Source organism: Macaca mulatta, chromosome 1, assembly GCF_049350105.2.
Source record: "Macaca mulatta isolate MMU2019108-1 chromosome 1, T2T-MMU8v2.0, whole genome shotgun sequence".
In the NCBI taxonomy this organism is placed as follows: Eukaryota; Metazoa; Chordata; class Mammalia; order Primates; family Cercopithecidae; genus Macaca; species Macaca mulatta.
This window is the reverse complement of record NC_133406.1, coordinates 213,574,597-213,602,577: the sequence shown is the minus strand read 5'-3', so window position 1 is coordinate 213,602,577 and position 27,981 is coordinate 213,574,597. Positions and strand designations below refer to the sequence as shown.

Here is a 27,981-nt window from a genome sequence, read left to right as displayed (position 1 = left end):
GCCAGGACAAAGGTTCAAAAGTGTTCTGTTTAATACGTTTTGTCTGGTAGTGCTTGGGTGCCTGTGGTTGGTTTCTCTCACTGGAACCAGTCCTGGCCCCCACTCGCCTGGCTTCCTCCAGTCACCCCAGGTCCTGGGGCTGGTGTGTCAGAAGCTGCCTTTGTCCTCTCCATTCATCCATCCTTGGATCTGTCTGGCCTCTGATGCCCTCATTCAGCCTCTCGGGGTCCAGGGGTGACTGGCGTGGATCCTGCTCGCTGTGCCAAGATGGCCCTCCAGATGCGGCATACCATCCCTCCCCTGGGGGTAATGGACTCTGTGTGGCTCAGCCAGAAGGTGGCCCTGGACTCTCTCTTGCACCCACTGTCTGCCCAGTGCCCCCTCTGTCCTTAGGGGACCCAGGTGCCCCTTTGGTTTCCAGGAAGGAACCTAGGCAGGCCTGCAGTTGGCCAGGATGAGGCCACATGCATGGTTCACCCTTGGGGGACCCAGGACGTACCTGATGCGGGTATAGATGAGGTCATCTCGAGTGGCATAGGTGAGCAGGGTGTGGAGGGTGAAGCTATGGTTCAACAGCTGGATGTGGACAAAGACCCGCAGAAACAGGGAAATAAGAAATTACAGAAAGATGTGTCCAGAGACCCAGGTACTAGCTCTGCTCTGCTGCCAAAATACTGAGGCAGATCACACCCCCCTTCTGGGCCTCAGTTTTCTCATCCATACAATGGAAAGAGAATACTAAGTGTTCTTCCAGTATTGAGATTCTCTGCATCAGAGGGCACAGTGAGAAGAGCGGGCAGATGGACAGAGATGGAGGCTTTGGCTGGTGAGGTCAGAGATAGCCAAGCACTCCCCACCTCACCATTTGGATGGTGCCTGAATCCACATTCAGTTCCTGTAGCCATTGCACCAGGCCCTGGTCCGTTGAAAGAGCGGCTGTCAAGAAGCAGTCAGGTGATGAGCCCAAGAGTGCCTCCTGCTAGAAGCTGCCTCGAACCCACCAATAGTGTTCTCCAGCCAAGGCCCACTCACCTGGGGGCTCTGGGGCCAGGGCATAGGTCCGGACTTCCTCATTCAGCCGCTGTAGAGCCCGCTGCACCAGGGCCTGGTACTCCCGTTCCTTCTCCGCCAGGACTTCCCGCAGCCTGTGGGGCAGAGAAGAGTAGAATGGAGTGGTGAGTGGGGAGTGAGTTGAAGCCCGGCAGAGGCTATGAGCGATTCCAAGGGGCTTTACCGATCAGTCTCTGCCCTCAAGAGGCTCAGCTGCACCATCAGAGGAGCGGGGCCCTGCTCAGGCTCCACTGGAAGCAGGCTCTGCTGGCCTGGGCTCTGCTGTGGCCTCTGCTGGGAGTCCCCTTCTTTACTCAGCTCCTCTGACCTCAGTGAGACCGCCTCCTTCTCCACCTCTGCAGCCGGGTGCCGTGAACTCAGGCAAGGCTACAACGCCTGTTTGGGACCCCTAGACCCCAGCAAGGGAGTGCGGGGGTAGGGTGCCCAGCTCTGGGCAGGCCCCAGGCAGTGCCGGTATGGGAGATGGCCATTTAGTCACGCCCCCACCGGCGCCTGCCTGCCCCTGTCCCGCCTGGCCCCCACCGGCCCCATTCGATGTTCACCGCGCCCAGCAAGCACCACACCCTCGCTGGCAGGAGGCCCGTGGCACTCCCCTCCTACCCGGGCCCAGCACAGCCAGGGCTGCCCGCACAGCACGGCTGAGCAGTGAGTCCAGAACGAACATCCAGTGTGGACGGATCTGGCGCCTGCGGAGGATCTGCTTCACCTGCAGGGGGAGGGAGGGCGCCGCTGAGACAGCTGAGCCTCAACTAGAGGCAGGGCTTGAGTTGGAAAGGCCTAGAAAGTCTTCGGCGGGAGGCAAGTGGGATGGGCGGGCTTGAGGTCCAGGGAGGGGCTGGGAAGCTAGGACTGGGCAGACGGTTTTTTGCTGCAGGCCTGATCTTCAGGGAGGAGACAGGGAATCTTGGAACATCAAGTCCTGGCACCTCCCCAGGCACGGGGAGCTCACTACCTGTTGTTGGGCAGCTCTGACTACCAGAAGGCGCCCTCACCGCATCCGGGAAGGCAAAGAGCGGTCCGTGCAGAAGTGCAGGCCCAAGGCCCTGGGCCCTCAGCCGTCCTTGCAGAGCCCGCAGCTCCTGGGCCAGCTGCCGGCGGTTGGGAGTGTGGATGTGTGCCCCGAGGCATCGCAGCAGCTCTTCCACATAGTTTCTGCCCAGACGGGACCCCTGAGAAGGAAGAGAGGAGTGGTCAGCGAGTGTTCCAGCCAAATGAGACGCTGCCGCGGAGGTGGGGTGGTGGGGTGCGGGGACATCAACAGGTGTCCTGACCCCGTGCTACCACCAGGGGGCGCTAGGGTGGGCCGCCCACCTGCTCCTGCTCCTGCTCCTGCTCTTGCTCCTGCTCCTGGTGCAGATTCTCCGCCAGCGCTGGCAGCTCCTGCTCCAGCACCGCGGCCAGCATGGCCCGACGCTTGCTTTCCTGGTGTAGCAGGCTCAGCCCCGAACTCTCCTCCGGAGATGCAGGCTCCTCGGCCGCAGGCTCCTCGGGCACCCTGGGCACAAGGGCGAGCGGCTGATTGAAGACCGGCAGCAACCAGCCAGTCACCTCTGCTGCCGGGTTTGAATTCTGGCTCTCTTACTTTTATGCCTACCTCACAGGGATGGACATAGATAAATCCCGCACTGAGAGGACACAACAAGTCCAAGTTAGAGTTGCCAGAACAGGGCATGGGGAGGCACCAAATGCCACATTCACAAGTGGTCAAGGTGCCCAAGTCCCCAAGGAGGGCTTTTGTAGGAGGGGAGAAAAAGGCAAAACCAGGCAAAGGGAACCCATCCCAGGAGCCTAGGTCTCACCGGAGCTGGCTGATGCCCCCATAACTGAGGCAGCGCTTCGGGGGGCTGGGCGGGTGCTGAGACGGTGCCTGAGGGCGCGGGAATGTCTGAGACTGGGTGGTTGAGTCGGCTGAAGGAATGGGACTGGCGGAAGGGGCATCTGAGGGAGGGACAGAGCTGTCAGCAGGGCCCTCTTCCCCCCTCACAGCTCCACAACTCCTCTGCCCTCCAGTGTGTCCATCCTGCCACCTCCAAGCACCTGAGGGCCGTGGAACATGTTGGGGGGAGCTGGGGCTGCGGCTCCTTTTCCCAGGCTGCAGGAAGGGGTCCCCCAGCAGTGCCTGGGCGCTGGCTCGGAGGCGGGGGTCTGGCTCAAAAGTTCGAAGGAGAAAGGCTTGGGCCTCAGCCGACAGAGAGCTGGGCATTGGTGGATGGACCTTGTACATACCCACCTGTTGGGGGAGGGTGAACAAGGGTGACATTCAGAGGTGTCCAAGGCCCAGCCTGGCCCTATGCCACTTCCATGTGCCAGGCCCAAAGGGGTCTTACCTGAAACATGGCAGCCTGTGGGCTCCCTAGCTCATGGAAGGGGGGGCGACCCGTGGCCATCTCAATGACAGTGCAGCCCAGTGACCAGATGTCAGCTGCTTTCCCATACCCGCGTGGGCCCTGGTCAATGATTTCTGGGGCCATATACTGCAGAGTTCCTAGGACAGAAGCAGGAGCACTGATGCCCATCTAGGCTTTTTTTTTTTTTTTTTTTTTGAGACGGAGTCTTGCTCTGTCGCCCAGGCTGGAGTGCAGTGGCCGGATCTCGGCTCACTGCAAGCTCCGCCTCCCGGGTTCACGCCATTCTCCTGCCTCAGCCTCCCGAGTAGCTGGGACTACAGGCGCCCGCCACCTCGCCCGGCTAGTTTTTTGTATTTTTTAGTAGAGACGGGGTTTCACCGTGTTAGCCAGGATGGTCTCGATCTCCTGACCTCGTGATCCGCCCGTCTCGGCCTCCCAAAGTGCTGGGATTACAGGCTTGAGCCACCGTGCCTGGCCCCATCTAGGCTTTAACATGGGGTTGGAGAGGGGAGGGGAATGCCATCATCCTCAGGCCGACTGCACCCATACTGAACCTATCATCCAAAACGTACCTCAACACCTATCCTGGTCATCAAACATCTATCCTGAGTTCCATCACCACCCGAGGCTCCATCACCTGCCAAGGCTTCCATCATTCACCCTGGGCTCCACCACATTCGCAGACTCCATCACCCACAGTAGCGCTCCAGCGCACATCCTGGATTGCATCGTCCCCCTGAACTCCATCACCAGCTTTTTCCTCCAACTCCCACCTTGGCCTACATCGACACTCCTCAAGTGCTAAAGTCAGTTTCATCACTTATCCAAGCTCCAGTTCTAGATGCCATCACCTCAGCCCTGGCCCAATCACTCACCCTGGGTTTCATTCCCCATTAGGACTCTAACTCCATGCCTAGGAGCAATCCCATTCCCTGGAAAGTTCCAAGACATCTTCTGCCCCAGGTCAGCATCCCCACTCAGCACCCCCACACCTTGTTACCTGTGAAGGTCTCAGTGCAAGGTGTGATTCCTGCCAGTCGCTTGGAGGTGCCAAAGTCAGAAATCTTGAGCAGCCCACTGAAGGTGTTGATCAGCACATTGTCCCCCTGGTCAATAGTCATTAGTGGACACTGGGCTGGGCCCCTGCCAGCAGAACTAGACCCTCTTTCTGGGATCCCATCTCCTGGAGATCCCAGCCTGGTCCTGCCTCTGTCAACACTCTCCCCTTGCCATCCCACTTACATGGCCCTCTGGGGCTGGGAGCTGACAATTGGTTTGGCTTCAGAGCTGAACTTCTCCCCTCCTTCTCTAAAGAGCCTCCCTGATTAATTTCCTACCCTTTGCAACAGGTCTGCTCACTTAATCTGCCAGCCTGCGTCTGAGACCATGTCCTCCCCTGCCACCCCCAGCAGATGAGGGCGGGCCAGCCCCAGGGCTTACCTTAATGTCCCTGTGTACGATGTGGTTGTCGTGCAAATAGCCAAGTCCCTGCAGGATCTGGCGGGTGTAGAAACTGATGGTGCTCTCGTTGTCCTTCAGGGGTCCCCACACTGACCGCAGCAAGGATGACAGGCTGCCTGGGTGGGGACAGTCCAAATTCATTGTTCCCACCCACTGGCTCCAGCCCACATCTCTGCTCAAGGCCCAGACACACCCATGTCGTAGCCCCAACTCCATCACCCAGCGCCACTCCTCAGCTAATTCTAGGCTACACCACCCACACGCACTAGGGTGCATTTCCCCCTGGGCTCTCCAACCCTGCCTGCCTCGGTACCATGCCCCACACCTCGGTTTCATTCCCATCCCACACAGGGCAGGCACCTCCAGGCACTTCCTCCATAAAGATCTTAAGGTAGCCGCCCTGGCTAGCTGAGCCCAGATAGCGCACTATGTTCTTGTGGCGCAGGCGTTTGTGAAGAGCGATTTCTTCATGCAGGGGCTGAGAAAACCTGGGGGGTGGTAGGGGAGAGAGGAAAGGGACCGATGTGGGCAAAGAAGCCCAGCCCATCCCGCCCCAGCCTGGCCCCGCCCCAAGGACCTGCCCCGCCCACAAGCCCTCTCCCAACCTCCGCACCCTTACTACCCTGCCCGTAGGACCCTCCAGACCTCAATCCCGCCCGCACGGTCCTGGCTGTTCCGCCCACGGGCCCAGTCCACAGGGCTCGAACTCTCAGGTCCTACGAGCCCGCCCACTAGGCCCCGCCCACAGGAGCCACTCAGCCCTCACAAGCCCTCAGCCCCGCCCACGCGGCCACGCACCGCACCTGCTGTCCCGCTCCGGGATCTCCTTGATGGCGATGCGCACCCTCGTGTGGCGATCACGGCCCGCGTACACCACCCCATACGTGCCCTTGCCCAGCACCAGCCGCTCGCCCGTCTCCGTGTACTCATAATCAAACTGCCGGGCACGGAGTGAGATGGGGTTCAGCAGGGCGCGCGGCCCCTCGCCCTCCGCGAGCTCCCAGTCCCGCGTCCTCACCTCCAACACCTCCCCCACGCCCTCTGCCTCCTCCGCGGGCGCCGTGGAATCCGGGTTCGTCACCAAGGCCTGGATCAGGCCGCAGAACCTGAAGGTGGGGGAGGTAAGACTCACGGGAGGGGCATCTTGGTCCCTACATAACCCGGGGCACCCGAGGGACGTCGTCCCTTTCTTTCCCCCACTCCCCCGGGCATCCTGGTCCTCAGAGTACCCTGACCATGAAAGACTGCGCACCACTGGCAATGCCCTACGCTGGGGAAGCACAGCTGGACGTCCTGAGCTGGGGGCAGTGCATAGAGGAAGCAGCAGCGCTCGTCGCGCTTGGAGGCGCTGGGAAGGGATGAAGAACCCAGTGAGTGTCAGGCTGGGTGGCAGCGACCCTCACCTCCCGTCTTTCCAGTGGCCCCAGGTCCCGCCTATCACCTGACTCCACATATGGAGGCGACTGGGAAGGTCCAGCTGGAGGGAATGTCCTGCAAGAAGAAATGGGGTGTGATCAGGGGTGCTGGGGACAGGAGAAGGGTCTGAGAATGGGAGAAAGGCTCCACAGAAAAGGTCCCAGCAGAGGTGAGTGAGGGGCCTCAGCAGCGACTTCACCTGGGTCTCAGGCTCCAGCAAGCTCAGGGTCACTGTGCTCACTGGGTCAGTACCCCGAACCTCGAGATTTGCAGGCAGCAGCACCTTGTTCATCTCCAGGACCAGCACCTGCAGGCAGTGGGAGAGTAGGGTCGGTCAGAAGGGGCTTACCCCTTTCCCAGGTCCACCACCCCTACAAGCCTCACCAAGCACTGGTCACCCTGGGGACAGGCCATCTTGAATGGTTGGCAGGACTGTAGCAAGAAGTGGAGCCAGAAGTGGGCACGGCGTGGTGGCCCTCCACGGGGCTCTGCTGGCATGGGCCTAAAGTGCTGGTAGAGCAGGAAGGTCTCCATCACGGACACCAGGTACCTGCATGCAAAGCCGCATCCTCAGTTCAGCGCAGGCACCAACCAGCACTGCCAGGGAGAGGAAACTGGCCTGGATATAGCTAGAACGTTGGCATGGGGTGCCACGGGCACTGGTCTAAAAGTAGCCAGGTCATTGCCTCAGGGTTCAGTCTAGCATGCCAACAGACATAGGTGCAGGAGCTGACAGCCCAGGTCAGGCCAAGAATGCAGAGGGGGCCACCTACCATATGGGGGCATTGAGCTTATACAGCTGCTCTGCAGCCAGCACCACCTGGGTGGGGTCATTGGCGAGGATCTGGGCTCCCAGGTAGAAACCCACATCCCAGTAATACTGCATCTTCTCCACGCAGCCTTTGCGGGCCAGCAGGCAGCCCAGCTTCATGCCTGGGGGAGAGGGGCATGGGCTCCAGTGAGTGTGGGTGCAGGGGTGAGTGAGGCCCACCATTTTTGTGGGCCCGAGTGTGGACATGAACATAGATATGAGTAAACCATTGGGTGTGGCAAGATCTCGGGTGGGAACAGGAGTTCAGGCACAGGTATATGAACATGCAGATGTGTTAGGGAACATTTGTGGGTTTGAGGGCTCCTGAGGGCCCAGAACAGGTATTAGGAGCCAGGTGTGGGTATGGGCAGGACAGTCCAAATGGATGAACTCGTCCTAACTCTTACCTAGTGTGCTCTCTCCCTGCCCTCTTCCCAGGCCCCTCTGAACCCCTGTGGGTGACGAGACAAGAGCCAGGATCTGTGCTCACCTATTAGCCGGAGCTCCTTGGAATCCTCAAAGTGCTGCCCGGCAGCAATGAGGAGCACAGCTGCATTGATGCCCGAGTGGAGGCTGGGCTCTACATCAAAAGCCTTGCGATACCTGGGGTGGGGGTAGGGGGCACAAGGCTGGACCGATGCCCACAGCACCATCCCTCATCTCATAGCTCAGCCCACCAGCCACTCACTGTGCTCCTTACCAGTGATAGGCCTGCTCCCGGTGCCCGGCATCCTGGAAACCTGAACTGAAGAACATGTCCTTGTAGATACGGCCACACATGCAGTACAGATCAGGTGCCACGGAGCCCTCAAGCTGTACCAGTGGCAGCAGCACGGCCAGGGCCTTCGCCCGGTCCCCAGGCCTGTTCCTCCTAGGAAAAAGATGGGGTCAGGCCCTCCCTGATGGCCCTGGCCTACTCTGTTCAGGGACCTCCAGACACTGAACAGCAGGGACCCTTCCATGGGCCTGACAATAATGACCTCAAAATGATAGTGACCCTGGCCAGCACTGACCTCTCTAGGGGTAGTGACCTCAGATAGAAGTGATTCCTAGATGCAATGACCCTTAGGAGCAGTGATCTTGAACAGTGGTGACCATACCACAGGCAGCACCACTTCCCCCACCCCGACCAGGCAGCAGTAACTCAGAACAACAGGGACCTACTGACATCAGTGACCCTGGTCAGCCAATTCCCCGAACAGCAGTGATCCCAGACAGCAATGGCTTTGCACAGCAGAGACCCAGGTTTCGGAAACCTTTATGTGGCTATGACCTAACCCTTGCTCTGCCACTCACCGGTTGAGGGCAAAAGTGTAATGGAAGCAGACATTATGCTGCTCGGCCACATCACAGGTGGGCAAGGCCTGCAGCGTCTCCACCAGCTCAATGATGGCTGAGTAGTCCTGCATCAGGGAACGGCAAGTACTGGCATCATGGGCCTCCAGGCCCCGAGGAACCTTGGGCCAGGGTCCTTTCCCACACCTGACATCCCACCCAGCCACCATCTTCTGCATGCCTCCTCAGGCCCAGCAGACACCACACCTCACAGGGAGAACCTGCTGTATGCCCCATGTTGGGCATTCCCAACCCCACAACGGCCCCAGGAGGCAGCGACATGCTCATCCTGTCTAACAAATAAGGAAGCCAACACTCAGAGACGTTTGATCATTTGCCCAAAGCCACCAGTGAGCAAGTGGCCCAGCCAGGACCTGAACTTGGGTTTGTCTGACCTCAAATGCCAGCTGCCCTACTGCCTCTCTGAGCACCACGCACTTGCACATCGCGGTAGGAGAGCAGCAAGTTCATGATGATGTCGGGGCTCAGCAGCTCCACGCTGTCCAGTCTCCGCTGCAGCCGAGCCAGCTCCTGCCGCAGCTGCGGCCCACTGAACCGCTCCCGCGCCTGCCGGATGTCCTGCCGAATGGTCTCCCGGAAATAGCCACTGATGCCCAGGGCAGGGGAGGCAGGGAGAGAGAATGGTGGGGCCTGCACCTCAGCCCCAGCCCACTGTACCCTCACCAACCCCCTCCTGGAGCACCCTCCCTGGGGGCCCTCATTACCAAGAGTCTGTGGGTGTGGCCTCCAGCAGGCGGGCAAGCCGGCCCACCAGGGGAGTGAGCAGAGCCTCGGTCCCCACTCCAGCCTGTACCAGCCCATCAGCCAGGCCCCGCAGAAGGCCTGCATCGCCACACAGCACCCGACCAGTGGCCGTCACCACATAGGGGATCAGTGTGTAACTGCCAATGCAATCCTGGTGGGAGGGAGGCAGGAATCAGTGAGGTCAGAGGTCAGCACAGGGCTAGACAAGGGGAGTGAGAGCATCAAAGGTCAGCACCAGTGGGAATTGGAATCGCAGGAAAGGGGCACCCGTCATGAGAGGAGGCAACAGGAAACAGAGGAACACATGGGATGTCAGGGGGGCGTTAGGTGACTGAGGAAGCCAGGAGGATTAGTGGAGGTCAGAGGTCATAGTGGAAGTCAAAGGGCACTTTCGAGTGAGAGGTGGATTCTGCTCACCGAGTTCTTCTGGAAAACATCCTCCTGCAGGAGGCAGACAGTCAGATACTGGTGTTCTGTGTAGGCCTTACCCCAGCCCCGTGCCTGCCCCCACCAGCCCCAGGCCACCTACCCGCAGGGCCTGCAGGTCAGGGAGGTCGGCCTGGGAGCAGAGGAGCACGTTGTTGGTCATGCTGAAGCTCTCACGCACACCAAGGTGGTAGAACAGGGAGGGCTGTACCAGCGAGCTGCTCACCTCCAGCACCACCACGTCTGCAGGCACAGAGAGGGCGGCGCTGATCCCTGAAGCCCAGCTTGATGGGGAAGGAGCTGGGGTCCATCCTGGCTTGACCTGCCTTGCTGTGGGACTCCAGTAGGGTCTGTTTCTGCTTTGGGCTTCAGTCGGCCCTTTTTAGGGGCCCCCGGCACTTTCACAGAACTGATCTCTGTGGTGTTGCAGGAGAGGAGTTGGGATCACTGGGCTGGGACCCTCAGGCCACGGTTCAGAGCCTGTGAGCACCTGGCATGGGGGAAGGGAGGCTGTGGACCAATTGAGTCTGTTCCAGGACATTTGGGAGGTGGGAGTTGCGCAAACATAGAAGTCCCCTCCCTTTGGTCTTCAGCACAGTCTCTTGAAAGGGGCTACCATCAGTGTGCATGGACAACGCTGTGCCTAAATGTATGTATGTGTATATGTGTGACATGTACAGCTTACTATGTCTGACTGTACCTGTGTGTATGACAGCGTCTGCTAGGGCCTGCACGAGTCAACATGTATGCGATTTGTGTCTGTCGATAATTGTGTCTTTGTGTCCGAGTGGTCGTCGGGTCAGCCTTCATTTTAGGCTACGATTTCATGGACATCCAGGAAGCACAGCTACCGGACTCCAGCATGAGCAAGTAAGTATGGGGGCGGAGCATCCGGGCTGGTTGGAGGGAGGAGTGACCCGCGGGGGAATAGCCTCCTTCTGGCCCCGCCCCTGGCCCATCCTTCCCCGCCCACTTCCCCGCCCATTCTTTCTTGGCCGCTGAGGCCACTTAACCTAAGCTCCCTCACCCAGTATCCAGTCCCGTTGGGCCCCTTCGCTTCTCTGTTTACTTCTCCAGCCCGATCCTCGGAAACAGTATGCTAGGACTCCTCAACTCCAGCCTCCCGGGTACAGCCCCTTTCCCTAAGTCCAAGCTCCTCTCCCAGTAATTGTCCTCAAGAGATCCGCGTGACATCCTCCTGAGGCTGAGGCTGAGTCCAGCCCCGCGCCGCTCCCCGCCCCGCCCCAGAGTTCCAAAGCCCCGCCCCATCCTCGCCCGGCTCGCTGGGCACTGCTCCGACTGAAGGGTGCCTAAGCCCCAACCCCGAGCCCTGGAGCTGCGCCCAGATCCCTGTCTCGTCCCGAGCCTGGCCGCGCCCCAGATCCCCTAAATCCCACTTTTTTCACGGCCCTGTCCCAAGCCCTTCAGCTGCATCTCACTTTAAGTCCCCTAGACCCGGTAACCCTCTCGGTCCCTCCCTTGAGCCGTCGAGCCCGGCTGGGTCCCCTCCCAGGACCCTGAGTCCCGCCCGGATCCGGCCCCGCCCCCAGCGCGCTCACCCGCGTTGTAGAAGGCATCCAGCGCAGCGGTGTCGCCTAGTGCCAGCGTCCCGAAGGGCAGGCTGCGCAGCTGCGGGGGCGGCCGCGGCCGGGGGAGCTGCGCGCAAGCCTCGCGCAGGCAGCGCAGGGGCAGCGGCTCTGCCTCGGTTCCCTCTCCAGGCTCCAGCCCGGGCTGCGGCTCCCGGGTCAGCACATAGACCACGCTGAGCGGCCGGCTCCGCGCACAGCCCCGGCCCGGGGTCGCCGCGAGCGGCCGGCCCCGGCTCAGCGCCACGGCCAGCGGGTCCTGCCAGCAGCTGCCGGCGCGCTCCGCCCCGGACCGGGGACACTGCCCCGCCATGCGGGGGCGCTCAGGCGCTGGGCGCTGCGCACTGGGAACCCGGGGCGGGGCAGGAGCCTGGGCCGGCAGATCAGGAATCTTGGGACCTGGAATCCGGTCGGAATCGGAGAATCTCCCACGGGATCTAGGGATCCGGAATCCGGCCTGACGTCCCTTTCCAGAAATCTAAAGTCCAGGGAGAAATCCGAGCTCGGACTTGCAAGGTCCTGAGGTTCTGAAATCCGGGATTGGGTCCTAGGAATCTGGGGCATCCGATGGTCGGCAGCTCAGAGCCACTTGAGGGATCCTGGGAATCGGCTCGGAGGTGCCCGCCACCTGGACTCCTCAAGGGAGCGCCCGCCAACGCTGTCCTGCCTTCACTTGTAGGCTGAGCCCAGCCCTTTCCCGGCCGACCCAGAAAGCTCCACCCTCGGCCCTGGGGCAGCGCCGCTCCCTAGCGGCTTGAGACTCAGCCTCTCCCCTCCCTTCTCTCCCGCCAGAACTTTGGAGACTGGCGGCTTCCGGAACAGCCTGTGCCCCTGTGCACGCCAAAGATTGTGGACTGCTCACAGCAAGCGCACATAAAATGTGTGACGAGGCCGGGGCTATAGGGAAAAGGTTCGATCCTCAAGGCCTGCCCTGCAGGGATCTGTTGAATGAATGGCTCTCTAGAGACATTAGGGTGCTCAGAGCATGATGAACAGTGGGTGTCCTCCCGGGCCCAGTGAGTGCAGGCAGGGAGGGACTGGGATGGGGGAAACCTACACCTTAGGCTGCTTGTCCGAAAGCCTTCAATCCTGGAGTGGGACTTGGCATCTGAGCCTTTACTGTCGCTAGGGGGCTGCTTTCCCCAGGACCCAACCTGCTATGGACCCCCGCTGACCTTTGACTTCTATGCGAAAGGTGACCATTGGACCTGAGAAGCACTTCCCACTCTTAAACATTTCTTAAGCCACCCCTTGAAGGAGTCAACCCCAGCCCTTTGCACTACAAAGCTTCTCAGCTTCAAATCCCCAAGAATCCCCAACTTTCTTGGTGAGGCAGCAACCTGGTATAAGCCTCAGTGGACCCTGAAATCAAGAAATGGGTACTTAAGTTGAATAATTTCTCCAAGATCACTCAGCACATGACAGAGCAGGGTGCAAACCCAGGACCGCCTGTCAGGCTCTTAACTATTTAATTCTGCCACTTACTAGAACGTGGCTTTGGGCAAATAAACTGCTTAAATGCTACTCAATGGCTTTTTCATTGCCCTGTTGCCTTGTGGAAGAAAAATGTACCTTCCTTGGTTTGACCTTGGATTCGAACTAGCACCCAATGGGACAGGCAGGAAGTGGCAGAGTTTGAGAACTTGGCCTGCAACAGAGGCTGGAGTGGAAAACGGACAACTTACAAGGGACAAGCATGAGCAACTGACAGGCTGAGAAAGCTGTGCAATTCCAGGTGGCTCACACCTGGAATCCCACTTTGGGAGGCCAAGACGGGTGGATCACGAGGTCAGGAGTTCGAGATCAGCCTGGCCAACATGGTGAAACCCCGTCTCTACTAAAAATACAAAAAAAAGGAGCAGGGCGTGGTGGCATGTGCCTGTAATCCCAGCTACGTGGGAGGCTGAAGCAAGAGAATGGCTTAAACCCAGGAGCCAGAGGTTGAGGTGAGTGGAGATCGTGCCACTGCACTCCAACCTATGCAGGGCGACAGACCGAGACTCCACCTCAAAAAAAAAAAAAAAAAAAAAAAGAAGGCTGTGCAATTGTGCAATTCCTGCCACAAAGCCATCCACTTGCAGGACACAGAGGGCCTTGTCACAGAGGAAATTGTCAATGGATGCTTGAATCTCCTCCACTCCTTCCACCATATGCCCCTCTGGCCTTGTCTTGCACACCTCCAGAGAGAGAAGCCTCACTACTTTAGAGGCTGTCCTTTCCGTCTTCCTGACTGGAAGGAAATTCTTCCCTGAAAGGAGCTGAAACTTGTGTCCCTGCTCTGCCCTCTAGGGTTTTTCCCAGTAACTGAAAGAGTCTTGAAAGGGCTAAAATGATTTTATTTTTAAATGTGGACAGGCAAGCAGAGGTGGTTGGCAAAGGCAAGGTGGCTGAGGATCTGGAAGCTGCACAGGAGAGGTAAGGACAATGGCTGCCAGAGGGACCTATCGAAGCATCATCCGAACCCTGCGGTAGGGGTGGCCCACACCACGGCCTGAGGCCCAGTCAATGCCATATTTGTGAGCGGCAGCCTCAGACATTGCGTAGCGACCATTGAGATTTCATCGGTAACAGGATGCATACCACCAGGCGCCGTGGACAATCACAGCACAGTTGCTCCCGCTTGAATCGTGGTCAGCGTCATAGGTGGTGAAGGGCCTCCCACTGTGGAAGCTCAGGGAATCCCCTGGCAGGGAGGGGATGGAAAGCACCTTGGTGCCCAGCACCATGCCTGGCACCTTTGGAGATATAATCCCATGGGAGTCTCAAAGCAGCTACGAGTTGAATTTTATCAGTCCCCACAAGCAACACCAAGGGGCCAGGTTGTTTGCGCAGGGTCACTCAGCTAGTTGAAGCAGCAGCAGGACTTGAACTTGGGACTGTCTGGCTCCAAAACTCCCAGCTTTTCCTCCCGTCTTACCCCCTCCAGAATCCCCAGCCTCTCTCTAGCTCCTTTGTCTTCTCTCAGCTCCCATCCAGTCTGAGCAACTCTGCTAGGAAAAGCTGGGAGGAACCTCTTAGGTGCCTGGTCAGGAAAGGTGGTTCCCTGAGGCACTCCCTCATAACCACTTCCCTCTTTTAAATCTCTCCCCAACAGTCACTGTTTCTCTAAAAGAAGACTTCCCTGGTTCCTCTTCCAAAGCAGAGAGTGCTAACATTCAACAGAGCCTCAGGCGGTACCCAAAACCTCCTCCTTGCCTCCCTGCCTTTTTTTTTTTCTTTTTCTTTTTTTTGAGATGGAGTCTCATTCTGTTGCCCAGGCTGGAGTGCAGTGGTACTTTCTGGGCTCGCTGCAACCTCCGCCTCCCAGGTTTAAGCAATTCTCAGCCCTCAGCCTCCTGAGTAGCTGGGATTATAAGCACCTGCCACCACACCCGGCTAATTTTTTTTGTGTGTATTTTTAGTAGAGACAGGGTTTCACCATATTGGCCAGGTTGAGTTTGAACTCCTGACCTCGAGTGATCTGCCCGTCTCGGCCTCCCAGAGTGCTAGGGTTACAGGCATGAGCCACCACGCCCAGCCTCCCTGCCCATTTTATAGAGGAGGAAACTGAGGCTCAGTGGAGGGGTAGGACTTGCCCAAGGTCACATAGGTGCTACGTGGCAGAGATGGATTCAAACTCAGGTCTGTTTGCCTCCAGAGCCCAAATTCTTCACTGTTGCACCATCCTGTTTCATGATTGCCATTTCTCAGATGCAGAAACTAAGGCCCACAGAGGAGACAGGATTGCCCTGGGCATTCATGGGGGCAGTGGCAGCATTGGGAAAGGATCCGGCCTCCTTCCTCTGCTGCCCTTAGGCTCACTCACCTGCAGTGCCCTCTGAGAACTTGCCCAGCACCAGCTGGTAGTGGTCTACCTCACCGAGGAGGCGGAAGGTCGCATAGTGGGCAAAAGTACGGTTGCCATTAAAGTCTTCCAGCTCTACCCGCAGCTCCCAGGTACCTGGGAGGAAGAGGAGGCAAGGATGGAGGAACCCTCAGATCTTGGGAGTGGGGCAGGGATTCAGGATGGCAGACAGTAACCCCCAAACTCCAGGTCCCTGCTGGGAACTCACCCTGGAGAGTAAGCTGGTGCAAATTCTCATTTCCCAGCCAGAATTCAGACTCCTGGTTCCCAAAACCTGCTTTGTAGGAGGACCAAGGGCGGAAGAAATCCACAGAACCATCCTGGCGCCTCTGAAACACCTAGCCGGGGGCGGGGGTGGGGAGGTACAGCAGCTATTACTCCAGGCTGGGCACCAGCTGCTGAGGATGCAGGAACTGTGAGGGGTGGGTGGATACCTCTCTCTCTTTGGATTGGGGCCTGTTGATAAAATGGGGATCCTTCAAGTCAGTTTTGAATATTTCTATGAACTCTACATTCCTTTATTAGCTTTCACTGACACTCAACTTCATGTCACAGGCTTGCAAGCCCTGGGAAGATTGAATTGACAGAAACACTGTCCCCACCCTCAGGAGATGGCCAGCGCTGCTGGGAGTCAGTCAAAATAACCCAATTTCATTTACTGTAAGAACCAATATATTTGGCCAGGCGCGGTGGCTCATACCTGTAATCCCAGCACTTTGGGAGGCCCAGGCGGGCAGATCACTTGAGGTCAGGAGTTTGAAATCAGCCTGGCCAACATGGTGAAATCCCATCTCTATTAAAAATACAAAAACAATTTAGCTGGGTGTGGTGGCATACGCCTGTAAGCCCAGCTACTTGGGAGGCTAAGGCAGGAGAACTGCTTGAACCTGGGAGGTGGAGGTTGCAGTGAGCCAAGATCACACCACTGCACTCCAGCCTGGGTGGCAGAGCAAGACTCCATCTCAAAAAAAAAAAGAAAAAAAGAATCAAGATATTTAAATTAGAGAGGCCACCCCCACAGCCCAAGTTGGACCCCTGGCCTTACCCTGATGTCTTCCACCTCCCCCTCCAAGACAAGCAGGCCCCAGGCCCTATAGAGTTTTCAACCTAAGTACCTCTATTTCCATTGCTCCACTGTCTTTTTTTTTTTTTTTTTTTAGCTAGAGTCTCGCTCTGTCACCACGCTGGAGTGCAGTGGCATGATCTCGGCTCACTGCAACCTCCATCTCCCTGGTTCAAGCAATTCTCTTGCCTTAGCTTCCTATGTAGCTGGGATTACAGGTACCTGCCACCGCGCCCAGCTAATTTTTTGTATTTTTAGTAGAGACGGGGTTTCACCATGTTGCCCAGGCTGGTCTTGAACTCCTGAGCTCAGGCAATCCGCCCACCTCGGCCTCCCAAAGTGCTGGGATTACAGGCGTGAGCCACTGCGTCAGGCCTGCTCCACTGTCTTTACTGCCTGGCTCCCTGCTGTCTTCCTAAACCACGTCCCTGCCTCCACTGGTCCCCCAGTGCAGTGCATCTTTCATAGCGTAGCCCAAATCATCTTTTTAAAACAGAAGTTCTACTTGGCCCCTCCCCTGCTTAAAACTCTCTTGGGGCTACCCATTGCCCTGCACACTTCTTCTTTTTTTTTTTTTGAGACGGAGTCTCGCTTTGCCGCCCAGGCTGGAGTACAGTGGCCGGATCTCAGCTCACTGCAAGCTCTGCCTCCTCGGTTTACACCATTCTCCTGCCTCAGTAGCTGGGACTACAGGTGCCTGCCACCTCGCCCGGCTAGTTTTTTGGGGGTTTTTTTTGTATTTTTTTAGCAGAGACGGGGTTTCACCGTGTTAGCCAGGATGGTCTCAATCTCCTGACCTCGTGATCCACCTGTCTCGGCCTCCCAAAGTGCTGGGATTACAGGCTTGAGCCACCGCGCCCGGCCTTTTTTTTTTTTTTTTTTTTTAAAGACAGAGTCTTACTCCATTGCCCAGGCTAGAGTGCAGTGACTCAATCTTGGCTCACTGCAACCACCAGCTCCTGGGTTCAAGCAGTTCTCCCACCTCAGCCTCCTGAATAACTGGAATTACAGGTGCGCACCACCATGCCCAGCTAATTTTTATATTTTTAGTAAAGACGGGGTTTCACCATGTTGGCCAGGCTGATCTCGAACTCTTGACCTTAGGTGATCCACCCACCTCTGCCTCCCAGGGTGCTGGGATTACAGGTGTGAGCCACCGCGTCCAGCCAGCCACTGCGCCTGGGTGCCCTGCACACTTAAGTTGATCATTTAGTGCCTTCCATGAACTGGCCATTACAGAGGTCCTCAATCCACGCTCCTTCAGTGCTGGCAGACTTTAGCCGACACCCACGCCTGCTCTCAGCTCAGTCACGCGTTCCCTGCAAACCTTCTTGTACTCTGCTGCCTCCCTGAGTTTATCTTTACTTCTAGCTGGAATGCCCCTCCACACCCTTTTTTTTTTTTTTTTTTTTTTTTTTTGAGACAGAGTTTCACTCTTGTCGCCCAGGCTGGATGCAATGGCAAAATCTCGGCTCACTGGCTCACTGTAACCTCCGCCTCCTAGGTTCAAGCGATTCTCCTGCCTCAGCCTCCTGAGTTGCTGGGGTTACAGGCACCTGCTACTGCACCCAACTCAAGGTCCTTTCAAATGGCACCTCCTCTGTGAAGCCCTCATACTTCTTCAGGTCCCATTGGGGGTTCACTAAACATTTGTCAGTGAATTCCTCTAGGAAATGCCTTACTCTGGTGGGCTCTGGCTCCCCTAGGGGCCAAGGAGGAGAAGTAACCACTGGGCCTGGCCTGTTAGCCCATTTCTCAGACACTCACCAGCCAGCCACCCTCCTCCGTGTCCATGTCACAAAAGACTGGGAGGGCCCTGCCCTCAGGTAGGCACAGATGGTACCAGCCACTCAAGGTGGCGCCCTGGCTCAACAGCTCCCGGCAGTTTCTGGGGCCTGGGAAAGGGAAGATGGACTCGGGAGGTGGTGCCCAGGTTATTCCCTCACCCCCACCCCCAGGCAGTGGAACAAGTATGGGGCCCCAGGGATCCTCTTGGCTCCTTCAGGTCGCTGAAGTGGGGTTCTAAGGAGGCTGTGGGGAGGGGCTTGGCCACACTTGGGGGTCTGCCAACACCTAACACCATGTGATCCCAAGTTCCCACCTCCTGCAAGGGCTGCCTCACCTTCCTGGCACCGAAGCAGGTTCGCTGGATCTCCTGCTCCAGAGGAAGGATGAGTGTTGGCTCTGATGTCTCAGCACCCCAGCACTGAGCCACCAGCGGAGCTGGTACCCAGGCTCTTTTCCAAATCCTTCCCACTCCTCCCAGCCTTCCATACCCTGTGGGAGGGCCATCATAGGGTACCCGGGCCCTTCTCCTAATCCTTCCCACTCCTCCCAGCCATCCATTCCCCCGTGAGAGAGCCGTCATAGGCGCAGCAGTCAAGCAGAGATCCCACCCTAGAGTCCAGAGACAGGGGCAAAGAAAGCAGGGAGGTCTCCAGCCCCACTTACTCACCTGGCTCACCCTTGGGGCCCATCTTGCCTGGTGGTCCAGGTTGCCCTGAAATCTCAAAGGCAGAGATGCCCTGAGTCCCACCCCATGCCCTGGACCAAAAAGAAACAAGAGACTTGGAGCCAGAGGTTCAAATCCCAGTTTCACCCTTCACTCACTTTGTGATTGTGGGCAAATATCTTATCCTCTCTGAACCTCCCTTTCCTCCTCAGCAGAATGGGGATGAAACCACCTAGCTGGCAGAGTTGGTCTTAGGATGCCAGGTGCCCAGCCTGGAGCTGGCACAGAGTAGGTTCCTTGCTTCTTTGTCATGGCCCCTCAGCACAGACAAAAATTGCTGCATTCCTGCCTTCCCTGTTCCCAAGATCCCAGCCCACTCCCCAGCCTCTCTCACCTTGAGGACCTGGGGCCCCCTTCTCCCCAGGACTTCCTGGAGCTCCGGGACAACTGGGCAGGAGGACAACTTTGCTGGCTTCCAGTTCCCTGGGTCCTACAGGGAGACACAGGCAGGGTGGACACAGGGTAGACTGTCTCTTCCAGACCCCTCTTCAGTTCTCTTCCTGTCTCCCAGATTCCCTCTGTCAGGATGCTTGTCTCCTGAGCTGGCAAGGTTTCACATGCTTTGCATGCATTTGCATATATTTACATGCAGAGCCCAGATTATGAAACTCCCATCCTGCTCCTTGAGGTTGATGAGCCTTGGTGGAGGGACACCCAGTGAGGGAATGAGGAGTGGGTTGGTGAGGAGGGCACCCTAGGTACCTACCTGGGCAGCTGGGGTGTTCCTGGGTCTTCAGGCAGGCAGGTCCCCCAAGCAGGAGGAGCCACAGGGAAGGCAGGATCCACCGTAGACCCATCTTGCTGGGGCCACCAGGGGAAGGATGCCAGATTATAAGGCGGCCAGGCTGGTGGGAGGACATGAAGTAAGACTTCCTTCCATTGTTCCCCAGGGACACCCCACCCAGACTGGAGCCAGCAGGGAGTAGGAGTATTTCCTTCCTCAACCCCAGAGAGAAAGGGCATTATCCCTGCCCTATCCAACCAGGATGGAGTCCAACATCTTCTTTTCTTTTTTTTTTTTTTTTTGAGACGGAGTTTCACTCCTGTTGCCCAGGCTGGAGGGCAATGGTGTAATCTCAGGTCACTGCAACCAATGCAACCTCTGCCTTCTGGGTTCAAGTGATTCTCCTGCCTCAGCCTCCTGAGTAACTGGGATTATGGGCGCCCATCACCATGCCCAGGTAATGTTTTGCATTTTTTTTTTTTTAGCATAGATGGAGTTTCACCATGTTGGCCAGGCTGGTCTCGAACTCCTGACCTTAGGTGATCCACCCACCTCGGCCTCCCAAAGTGCTAGGATTACAGGCGTGAGCCACCGCACGCTGAAGGAGTCCAACTTCTGATCCTGGCTTCCAGGGCTCCCCAGCCATCTCTCTAGACCTCTACATTCACAGTCATCTCTACCTATGAAGGCCCATCTGTCCATGAAGGTCTAGCTCTACAGCCATCACCACTGGGAATCCTTCCTCAATCCTTGTCAATGCTATGAATAGTGACAACTGCTACCATTTACTGGGCATCTACTGCATTCCAGTGTCATACTGATGTCACCTCCGATCCTTACACGGACTTGCTATTAATCCTTATTATTGCATTATGGGCCTGGTACAAAATGGGTGCTCAATAAAAAATAGTTAAATGAATAAGGAAAGAGAAACTGAGGCCCATGGATGGGACGTGACTTCTGTTCTCTTGGCCACTTATATGCTGAGAGCCACAGAGTTTTACCCAAGCCCCATGACCCCCAGTGAAAAGCACCATTAATAAAGTGATTCTGGCTGGCTGTGGTGGCTCATGTCTGTAATCCCAGGACTTTGGGAGTCCAAAGCAGGCAGATCACCTGAGGTCAGGGGTTCGAGACCAGCCTGATTAACATGGTAAAATCCCATCTCTACTAAAAATAAAAACATCAGCCGGGCTTGGTGGCATGCACCTGTAATCCCAGCTACTCGGGAGACTGAGGCAAGAGAATCACTTGAAACCAAAAGGCAGAGGTTGCAGTGAGCCGAGATTGCACCACTGCATACCAGCCTAGGCAAAAGAGCAAAAACTCCATCTCAAAAAAGAAGAAAAAAAAGAAAGTGACTCCATGCTCAACCTTGAGTCCCGTGAGGCTTGGGAAACAGCTGCTAATGTAGGCCAATCGAGCAGGAAGCCCTTGTAGGAAGGCCGGGAGGCCGGGAGGCCGGGATGACGCAGCAGCCAGGGTCCAGATGTGAAGGATGAGGCCTGAGCTGGAGAGGGACCTCAGGTGATAAGGGAGGAGAGGAACGGCTCATTCATTCACTCATTCAGCAAACCCTCCCTCAAGGCCTCCTCTGCACCTCCCCAGTGCTTGTGGGGAGGGCTGAGGTACAAGAGGTGTCAGGGGGAGTGGAGGCTGTGTTTGCCTGATAGGATGTGCCAGCGAGACGGATGCCCTGAGATTGCAATTCCAGTTCTAGGAATCTGTCTTCCCCAGACTGTCCCACGAGTGTGCCAAGATCTGCAGATAAGCCTATTTACCACAGTGCTGTTTGTAAGCATCAACGTGGAAATGACCCAACCAGCCACTGATAGGATTCACATGAATTAGGACCATTCAGACAACTCATAGGGTAAATCTGATCTAAAAATGAGAGGGGCGGAAATGCAAGACAGTATGCACAGTGTTGTGTTATCCCCCTTTGTATTTTTAAAATGCTAGAGGTGTGTGTGTGTGTGTGTGTGTGTATAGTAAATTCACAGAAAAAGTTCTGACACAGACCTTGTGAACTGTGGTTATTTCTGGAGAGTAGGACCAGGGAAGAGGTGGTTCTCATTTTTTTTTCTTTTTCGGAGACAGGCTCTCACTCTCTCACCTAGGCTAGAGTGCGGTGGTGCCATCATAACTCACTGCAGCCCTGACCTCCTGGACTCAAGCAGTCCTCCCACCTCATTCTCCCAGGTAGCTGGGACTCCAGGCAGAGCCACCACACTGGGCTAAATTTTTATTTTTATTTTATTTATTTATTTTGAGACAGAGTCTTGCTGTGTTGCCCAGTCTGGAGCGCAGTGACTCGATCTCGGCTCACTGCAACCTCCGCCTCCTGGATTCAAGCGATTCTCCTGCCTCAGTCTCCCAAACAGCTGGGATTACAGGTGCATGCCACCATGCCCAGCTAGTTTTTGTATTTTTAGTAGAGATGGGGTTTCACTATGTTGGTCTGGCTGGTCTCAAACTCCTGACCTCAAGTGATCCACCTGCCTTGGCCTCCCAAAGTGCTGGGATTACAGGTGTGAGCCACTGTGCCCGGCCTACATTTTTATTTTTTGTAGAGATGGGTTCTCACTATATTGCCCAGTCTAGTCTCAAACTCCTGGCTTCAAACAGTCATCCCACCTCAGTCTCCCAAAGTGCTGGAATTACAGGTGTGAACCACTGTACCTCCTGGCCAGTTTTTTTTTTTTTTTTTAATATATATATAGGGTCTCACTCTGTCACCCAGGCTGGAGTGCAGTGGCATGATCTTGGCTCACTGCAGCCTGGACCTCTCAGGCCCAAGTGATCCTCCCACCTCAGCTTCCTGAGTACTTGGGACCACAGGTGTGCACCACCACACCCAGCTAATTTTTGTATTTTTAGTAGAGATAAGGTTTCGCCATGCTGCCCAGGCTGGTCTCTAACTCCTGAGCTCAAGCAATCCTGCTGCCTGGGCCTCCCAAAGTGCTATGATTACAAGCATGAGCCACCACACCCAGCCCAGTTCTCACTCTTCATATAAACTTCTGTATAGTCCTTTTTCAAACCCTCACAGGCATTTACTACTTTTGCAAGAAAAAGAAAGCATCCAATAAAGGAGGAGGGTGAAGAAGAAAACTCGTGCTGGGGGAGAAACAAGGGCAGGGTGACCCAGGCAGGAGGAGCTGCTTATGCAGAAGGCTGGAGAAGAGAGAAGGCAAAGCAGATGGGATGTTATCATATCCCATAGAGGGGAAGCAGCAGGGGCTCTAGGAGGCCAGCAGGGAGTGCACAAAGGGGAGGCTGATTTCCAGAGGCTGGGAGCTTTGGCGGAAGTGAGGGTTCGAGGGAGGGGTGAGGAGGTGGACTGTGGTTGGCAGGGGGAGGTGGAGGTTGCAGTGAGCCAAGATCTTGCCACTCTAGCCTGGGCGACACAGTGAGGCTCTGTTGCAAAATAAATAAATAAATAAATAAATAAAAGAAAAAATAAAATAAAATAAAATAAAAAGTTATAAGATTTGCAGCTACATGCCTGGCTCCTGACAAGTACCCATCCGTGGGAGATGTTACCATCAGGGAAGACTTCGGTGTCTGGGGACAGAAGGCAGGGCTTCCCAGGAGGGCCTGAGAGAGGAAGGCCAGAAATGGCTACTCGGAGTCCCTGGGCACTTCCACCTTGGCACTGGGACAGAGACCTAATTATTGGAGGCTGAGCAAGCCTGGAGATGCGTCTGGAATGCTGTTCTGCTCACTCTGGAGTCAGAAAAGCCTGAATTCATTTTATTCTTTATTTTTATTTTCCTTTTCTTTTTTATTGATGGGGTCTCAACTATGTTACCCAGGCTGGTCTCCTGGACTCAAGCGATCCGCCCGCCTCAGCCTCCCAAAGTGCTGGGATTCTAGTCATGAACTACGACGCCCAGCCCAGAAGAGCCTGAACTGAAACCCCAGCCCTGTCCTGTCCGGCTGTATGACTTGAGCATGTGTACTTACCTGAGTCTCTCATCTGTAAAAGGGCAGGGGGTGGGGGTTAAGCAGGTGTCAAAGATGAACTTTTTTTTTTTTTTTTTTTTTTGAGACAGAGTTTCACTCTTGTTGCCTGAACTGGAGTGCAATGGCGCAATCTTGGCTCAACGCAACCACCGCCTCCCAGGTTCAAGCGATTCTCTTGTCTCAGCCACCCAAGTAGCTGGGATTACAGGTGTGCACTACCACGCCTGGCTAATTTTGTATTTTTAGTAGAGTTGGGGTTTCACCATGTTGGTTAGGCTGGTCTTGACCTCCTGACCTCAGGTGATTCACCCGCCTCGGCCTCCCAAAGTGCTGGGATTACAGGCGTGAGTCACTGCGCCCGGCCAGGTGAAAATATTTTAAAAGGTAACAGCGAGAGTCCTAGGTGGAATTCCCGTTAAGAAGAGGACAATGGCCGTACCCTCACCCCATCCAATCCACACACAGCCCAAGACACAGGACATGAAGTGCAGTGCAGAGTTCCTTTATTTGGGGGCAGTGCCCAGGCCAGTTGGTGGAAAGAGGCAGGCACACAACCCAGTGCCAGGCTGGGGGGCCCAGCAGGGGTGATGGAGGAGACGAGGCGGTTGAGGGATGCTCTCAGCTGCAAGTTCCAGGGCCAAGACAGGAGGAGATGTCAGGCATCAGACACTAAGCCTGCTTGGTGCCCACAGGAGCCAAAAACTGGTGGCCAGAGTTTTACCCACCCCCGCCCCCCACTTGCCCACAAGGGGGCCAAGAGGCCAGCCTCTGCATCCTCCTTTCCACTCAGAATGGAGTGCAGGCCCAAGGGGGTCAGATTCTGCGGAGGCCAAAGAGGACACTCAGGGAGGTGACCCTGCCTCAGCCAGCCAAGGACCCCCTGCCTCGAGAGGAGGCAGCAGAGGAAGAGCAAACACTTTAACACAGGCTGCGGCGAGCCGCCCCACAGCACACACAGCACGCAGAGGGCCTCAGGCACAGCTCCCCTTCTCAGAGCAAAACCCAGCTAGACACACGGCCCAGCTCCTGCCCACAGCCACACAAATGCAGGCCACAGGCTTGCCTGGGCTGGCACCTACTGGTTCTCTTCCCTGCTGGCAGCATGAAGGGAAAAGACATGGGAGGGCTCAGCTGGGCTCCTAGGCCAGCCCAGGCTGAGTCCTGGTTCCAGCCAACACCTGACAAAGAAAGCCCCGCAACTGGAGGAGACAAAGGGGGTGCGGCTCACGTGGGGCATGCTGTCACTGTCCTGAGGGCTTGCCCATGGAGAAGACAGCACCCTGGGTACTGAAGGGGAACGGTGGGGCAGGAACCAGGAGGTGAGCTGGGACTCAGGTACTGCTGGCCAGGTACTCACAGCGTCTGGTAGGTGCTGTCCTTGGCCTTGAGGAAGCGCAGCACAAAGAAAGCCACCGCCTGTAGGCTCAACACCAGCACGACACCTCCGATAAAGCTGGCCCCGTCAAATCCAGGGCTGTGGGCCTCAGGGACTGGGGGGCTTCCTGCAGGGGGGAGGCAGGGCAGGGGTCATAGCAGTCACTGTGAACCAGGATCCCAGTCCCACCCCCACAACTGGCACAAGTAACCTGGAGGCCCCGGTCCTCAATATGGGGTCCTTGAACCCCGGGCTCAGAAGTTTAGTCCAGATCCTGCAGGCAGTTGGGAAGCGCCTGGTGGGAGGAACAGTGGCAGGGGAGGGTGGGGTGCTGTCCAGCCCTGGCTTTGCTCCTGGCTTGCTCTGTGGCTTTTATGCCACCCACATTCTCTCTGGGCCTCATGATCACATGGTCCAATAGGTGTCTTGGACCAGTGACTGGGCTCCCACACTCCCTGGGCCTCACTAGCCCAATAGGGTGAAGACAGAGCCAGAACTCAGACCCCCTGCTCAGAATTCCTTTCAGTCTTGGACCTCAGGGTTCAGAGCCAAGATGCAGATGATATAGTCCCTTTTTAGGACCCCTAAGCCCTAAGACCCCAGTGTCACCCAACGTCAGAGCCCTCAGAGCAGGGGGAGAAGTGGAAGGCCCAGCTGTCACCCTGCTAAGTGGGTAAGCGAGAACTGGACAGCGTGTGTTGGGGGGAACAGGGCTGAGGGACAGGCTTGGCCAAAGTCACCTCACAAGACACAGTCAGACTCACACAGGGTCCCCTGACCATTTCCTCTGCCCCTTAGAAGGTAGAGCCTTAGGGCCATGGTTGCCAGGCTATGCCTGGGTGGCTCCCAGCTGTGCCACGGTACCTGTCCACTCCTAGCAGGGATTCAATTTCAGGCCCTGGGCTGGGTGCCCAGAACAGGGCAGGGCTGGTGGATGGAAAAGCATTCTGGGACAGTGGAAAGGGGCCCAGCCTGAGCTGGGTCCACCTCCCAGAAGGTATAAGGGGTGGAAGGAGTCTGACAATATGAAGGGCAAACAATGGTCCCAGCTCCTGCTCAGGGAGCCCCAGAGAAGGAAGCTGGGGGATGAGGAGCAGAAGAGGGGAGAAATGAGCTGCACGAGGCCGATCTGGGGCTCCAGCTGAGGGAGCTGAGCCATCAATAATTCAGCTTCTGAGATCAGTTTCTGGCTTTAATTAACCAAGGGCCTCTTCAGCCATCCCTGCCAAGTCTGGTGACCTCCAGCCCCTGAGAGGGAATGGGAAGCAAGGGGTGGTGTTCTCGCCTCTGCTCTGCCAGGAATCCACCTTGTGACCCTCTCTGGGCCTGGAGGATACAGTAGGCAGGCCCTGAGGATGTCTCCTGAGCAACTCGAGCTGCACACCCTCACCTCCAAGGACAAGTCCCGAGGGGTCACCTTGAGTTCCCAGAACTGGCAATGGGGAGGAGGGATGGGAACTGTCATTTCTTGATTGCCTTCAGTGAATCAGACACTGAAGTGGGCACCATACAGCTTCTCATAAAACCTGCACAGCAACTCTATGAGGAAGGCATCATCCAGCCCATTTCACAGATGCGGAGACAGGCTCCGAGGGAGAAGGTGCAGGGCTGAGGTCACAGAGCATGTCAGTGCCTGAGCCCAGAGCTGTCTTCCCCTGCACCTATGCTCCTCCCACTGCCCCGTACCCAGGGAGTACCCACCTGTTGTGACTGTCTTCGGTTCATAGGTGGGGTGGTGATGAGCAGCTGAGGAGACAGGGGATCCATAGCAAAGCAGCCTCCTCACCCTGACTCCCATCAAGACCCCAGCCCCCACTCACCGCTAAACTTCCGATTCAGATGCAGCCCTGTCCCTGCTCTAGACATTCAACATACTTGCAAGCCCCAGTCACACAGTTCCCTCCACCAGATGTGCTCTCTCTCCATCTCTACCTTCCAGGCTCATTACTGATGCCACTTCCTCCAGGAAGCACCCCCTCTCATTCCCTCTGAACTTCCAAAGTCCTTGCTATGCCTTAAACTAGAAGAAGAGCTAAGGCTCCCATCCCCTCCATACACCTGTACTAATTTTCAGATGAGGAAACAGGCAGAGAGAGGAGGGGACTTCTCAGTGAGCTAAAGGCAGAACTGATACCGGGCCCAGGTATTGATGAGCACAGTCCACCCCTGAGAGAGGCTGTTTCCTCCTGGGGGGCAGGCTATGGCTGGGGAGACCCATGCAACTTGGCGTAGGCGCAAGAATCCCCTTACCTGGACATGCCTCTGAGCGGTTGTAGATGGAACAACCTTCCTTGACCACCTCAGCTTGAGCCACACAGTGTCCTGGAGGAAGAAGGTGCAGGGGGGAGATTTAGGGAGAGGGGCCAGGTCCTTGGGGTTCAGAGCTGGGGGTACTCAACCTAGGGAGGGCTCAGCTCCCTACCTGGCTCCTCTGGCTGGCACTGCTCCCACACGCAGCCGGAGAGATTGCGCGCTCTGTCTCCCTCCACGCAGTGCTCACAGACCTCCAGCTGTTTGCAGGCCCCTTGGACAGCCGGCCAGATGTTCAGGCGGATCAGGGCTCCGCGTCCAAAGCCTCGAGCTCCTTTACCTGGTAGTGCGGTAGAGTGGGAAGGGAGAACTCCTCGAAGCCAAGCTGTGGCATCCGCCCACCCTCCCACCCAACACTCCGGCGGCCCTCGCCCCTCTGCACACATCTGGGCTCTCACATACACTCGCCCCCGGATCCCCAAGCCCCAGTGCACACCTGTAGCTTCCACAGAACAGATCTACACACACCTAGAGCCTCCCCACATTCACCCAGAGCCCCTCCCTTTGCATACATCTGGGGTTCCCAGATTCAGTTGGAGCCACCTCCCCCAGACCACCTGAAGCTCCCTAGGCCCCCACACTTGGGGCCTATATTTACACACAGGGCTCCACACAGAGCTGGAGCCCCCTCTTCCACCCCTGGAGGCCTGCACTCGTCCAGAAAGGCCCCTCCTCTCAAGCCCAGGCTGCTCCTGGGGAGGCGGCTGGCTGAGGTGCAAGCTCCACCCGCCCCCGTCAGGCCCCTAACCAGACCCTGCCGCGTGTTACCAGCCACAGCCAGCTGGGCACACAGTAGGAGGCAGCAACAGCCGCCACAGAGCGCAGTCCGCAAGGCGCGGGGTCCCGACGCCTCCATGGGCTCCGGGACGGGGGCCGTGGGCGGCGGACAGCGGCCGTGCGCGTCCCTCCCAGACTGGGCTCAGCTGAGCGTGTGCGGAGCGAGACCTGGGCAACCGGGGCGTGGC

General features: G+C 56.8%; 3 protein-coding genes across 17 annotated transcripts; all 3 read right to left on the bottom strand.

Annotated features, from left to right (window-relative positions):
• Positions 1-9: 9 nt before the first annotated feature.
• On the bottom strand, positions 10-12,094 carry MAP3K6 (mitogen-activated protein kinase kinase kinase 6). Of its 9 annotated transcripts, none has more exons than XM_001111161.5 (29): positions 11,193-12,094; positions 9,737-9,876; positions 9,625-9,648; positions 9,168-9,358; positions 8,881-9,049; positions 8,404-8,510; positions 7,808-7,978; positions 7,598-7,710; positions 7,070-7,229; positions 6,681-6,846; positions 6,496-6,603; positions 6,322-6,371; positions 6,133-6,228; positions 5,899-5,986; positions 5,684-5,817; positions 5,241-5,368; positions 4,860-4,996; positions 4,420-4,525; positions 3,399-3,556; positions 3,109-3,301; positions 2,871-3,009; positions 2,383-2,566; positions 2,064-2,240; positions 1,672-1,777; positions 1,235-1,406; positions 1,033-1,145; positions 863-936; positions 500-576; positions 10-300 (listed from the first exon to the last, which is right to left on the bottom strand). In XM_001111161.5, exons 1-29 carry the CDS (start codon positions 11,530-11,532, stop codon positions 210-212), a joined length of 3,912 nt encoding a protein of 1,303 aa, XP_001111161.4. In that variant the 5' UTR covers positions 11,533-12,094; the 3' UTR covers positions 10-209. The 9 variants fall into 9 exon arrangements, with proteins under 9 accessions (XP_001111161.4, XP_077822700.1, XP_028693202.2 ...); XM_077966574.1 differs by having other exon boundaries at positions 9,737-10,123; positions 11,193-11,884; XM_028837369.2 differs by lacking the exon at positions 11,193-12,094 and adding an exon at positions 10,661-10,823.
• On the bottom strand, positions 11,231-19,441 carry FCN3 (ficolin 3). Of its 4 annotated transcripts, XM_077966943.1 has the most exons (9): positions 19,345-19,441; positions 18,973-19,068; positions 18,582-18,626; positions 18,249-18,281; positions 17,894-18,021; positions 15,272-15,401; positions 15,025-15,159; positions 13,800-13,902; positions 11,231-11,697 (listed from the first exon to the last, which is right to left on the bottom strand). In XM_077966943.1, coding segments are annotated over exons 1-9 (762 nt in total). In that variant the 5' UTR covers positions 19,436-19,441; the 3' UTR covers positions 11,231-11,696. The 4 variants fall into 4 exon arrangements, with proteins under 4 accessions (XP_077823069.1, XP_014988170.3, XP_014988177.3 ...); XM_015132684.3 differs by lacking the exon at positions 11,231-11,697 and having other exon boundaries at positions 13,535-13,902; XM_015132691.3 differs by lacking the exons at positions 11,231-11,697; positions 17,894-18,021 and having other exon boundaries at positions 13,535-13,902; positions 18,582-18,670.
• Positions 19,346-27,981, bottom strand: CD164L2 (CD164 molecule like 2). 4 transcript variants are annotated; one of them, XM_015132718.3, is made up of 6 exons: positions 27,785-27,981; positions 27,129-27,296; positions 26,957-27,028; positions 26,408-26,452; positions 24,689-24,833; positions 19,346-19,483 (listed from the first exon to the last, which is right to left on the bottom strand). In XM_015132718.3, the coding sequence occupies exons 1-6, from the start codon at positions 27,870-27,872 to the stop codon at positions 19,468-19,470; spliced, it is 534 nt and encodes a 177-aa protein (XP_014988204.1). In that variant the 5' UTR covers positions 27,873-27,981; the 3' UTR covers positions 19,346-19,467. The 4 variants fall into 4 exon arrangements, with proteins under 4 accessions (XP_014988204.1, XP_077823123.1, XP_077823138.1 ...); XM_077966997.1 differs by lacking the exon at positions 19,346-19,483 and adding an exon at positions 23,818-24,422; XM_077967012.1 differs by lacking the exon at positions 19,346-19,483 and adding an exon at positions 23,818-24,151.

Excerpts from the sequence above, each read along its gene's own strand:
- MAP3K6 (XM_001111161.5), bottom strand. The coding sequence starts at position 11,532 with ATGGCGGGGCAGTGTCCCCGGTCCGGGGCGGAGCGCGCCGGCAGCTGC. Across the intron at positions 6,847-7,069 it reads AAGCTCAATGCCCCCATATG|GTACCTGGTGTCCGTGATGG; the intron begins GTAGGTGGCCCC and ends CTTTGCATGCAG. Across the intron at positions 4,997-5,240 it reads TATGGAGGAAGTGCCTGGAG|GCAGCCTGTCATCCTTGCTG; the intron begins GTGCCTGCCCTG and ends GTCCCCACCCAG.
- CD164L2 (XM_015132718.3), bottom strand. The coding sequence starts at position 27,872 with ATGGAGGCGTCGGGACCCCGCGCCTTGCGGACTGCGCTCTGTGGCGGC. Across the intron at positions 27,029-27,128 it reads GTGCCAGCCAGAGGAGCCAG|GACACTGTGTGGCTCAAGCT; the intron begins GTAGGGAGCTGA and ends TTCTTCCTCCAG. Across the intron at positions 24,834-26,407 it reads ACCGAAGACAGTCACAACAG|GAAGCCCCCCAGTCCCTGAG; the intron begins GTGGGTACTCCC and ends TCCCCCCTGCAG.
- FCN3 (XM_015132684.3), bottom strand. The coding sequence starts at position 19,435 with ATGGGTCTACGGTGGATCCTGCCTTCCCTGTGGCTCCTCCTGCTTGGG. Across the intron at positions 18,282-18,581 it reads GGGCCCCAAGGGTGAGCCAG|GAGATCCAGCGAACCTGCTT; the intron begins GTGAGTAAGTGG and ends CCTCTGGAGCAG. Across the intron at positions 15,402-17,893 it reads CGGAGGAGGGTGGCTGGCTG|GTGTTTCAGAGGCGCCAGGA; the intron begins GTGAGTGTCTGA and ends GCCCCCGGCTAG.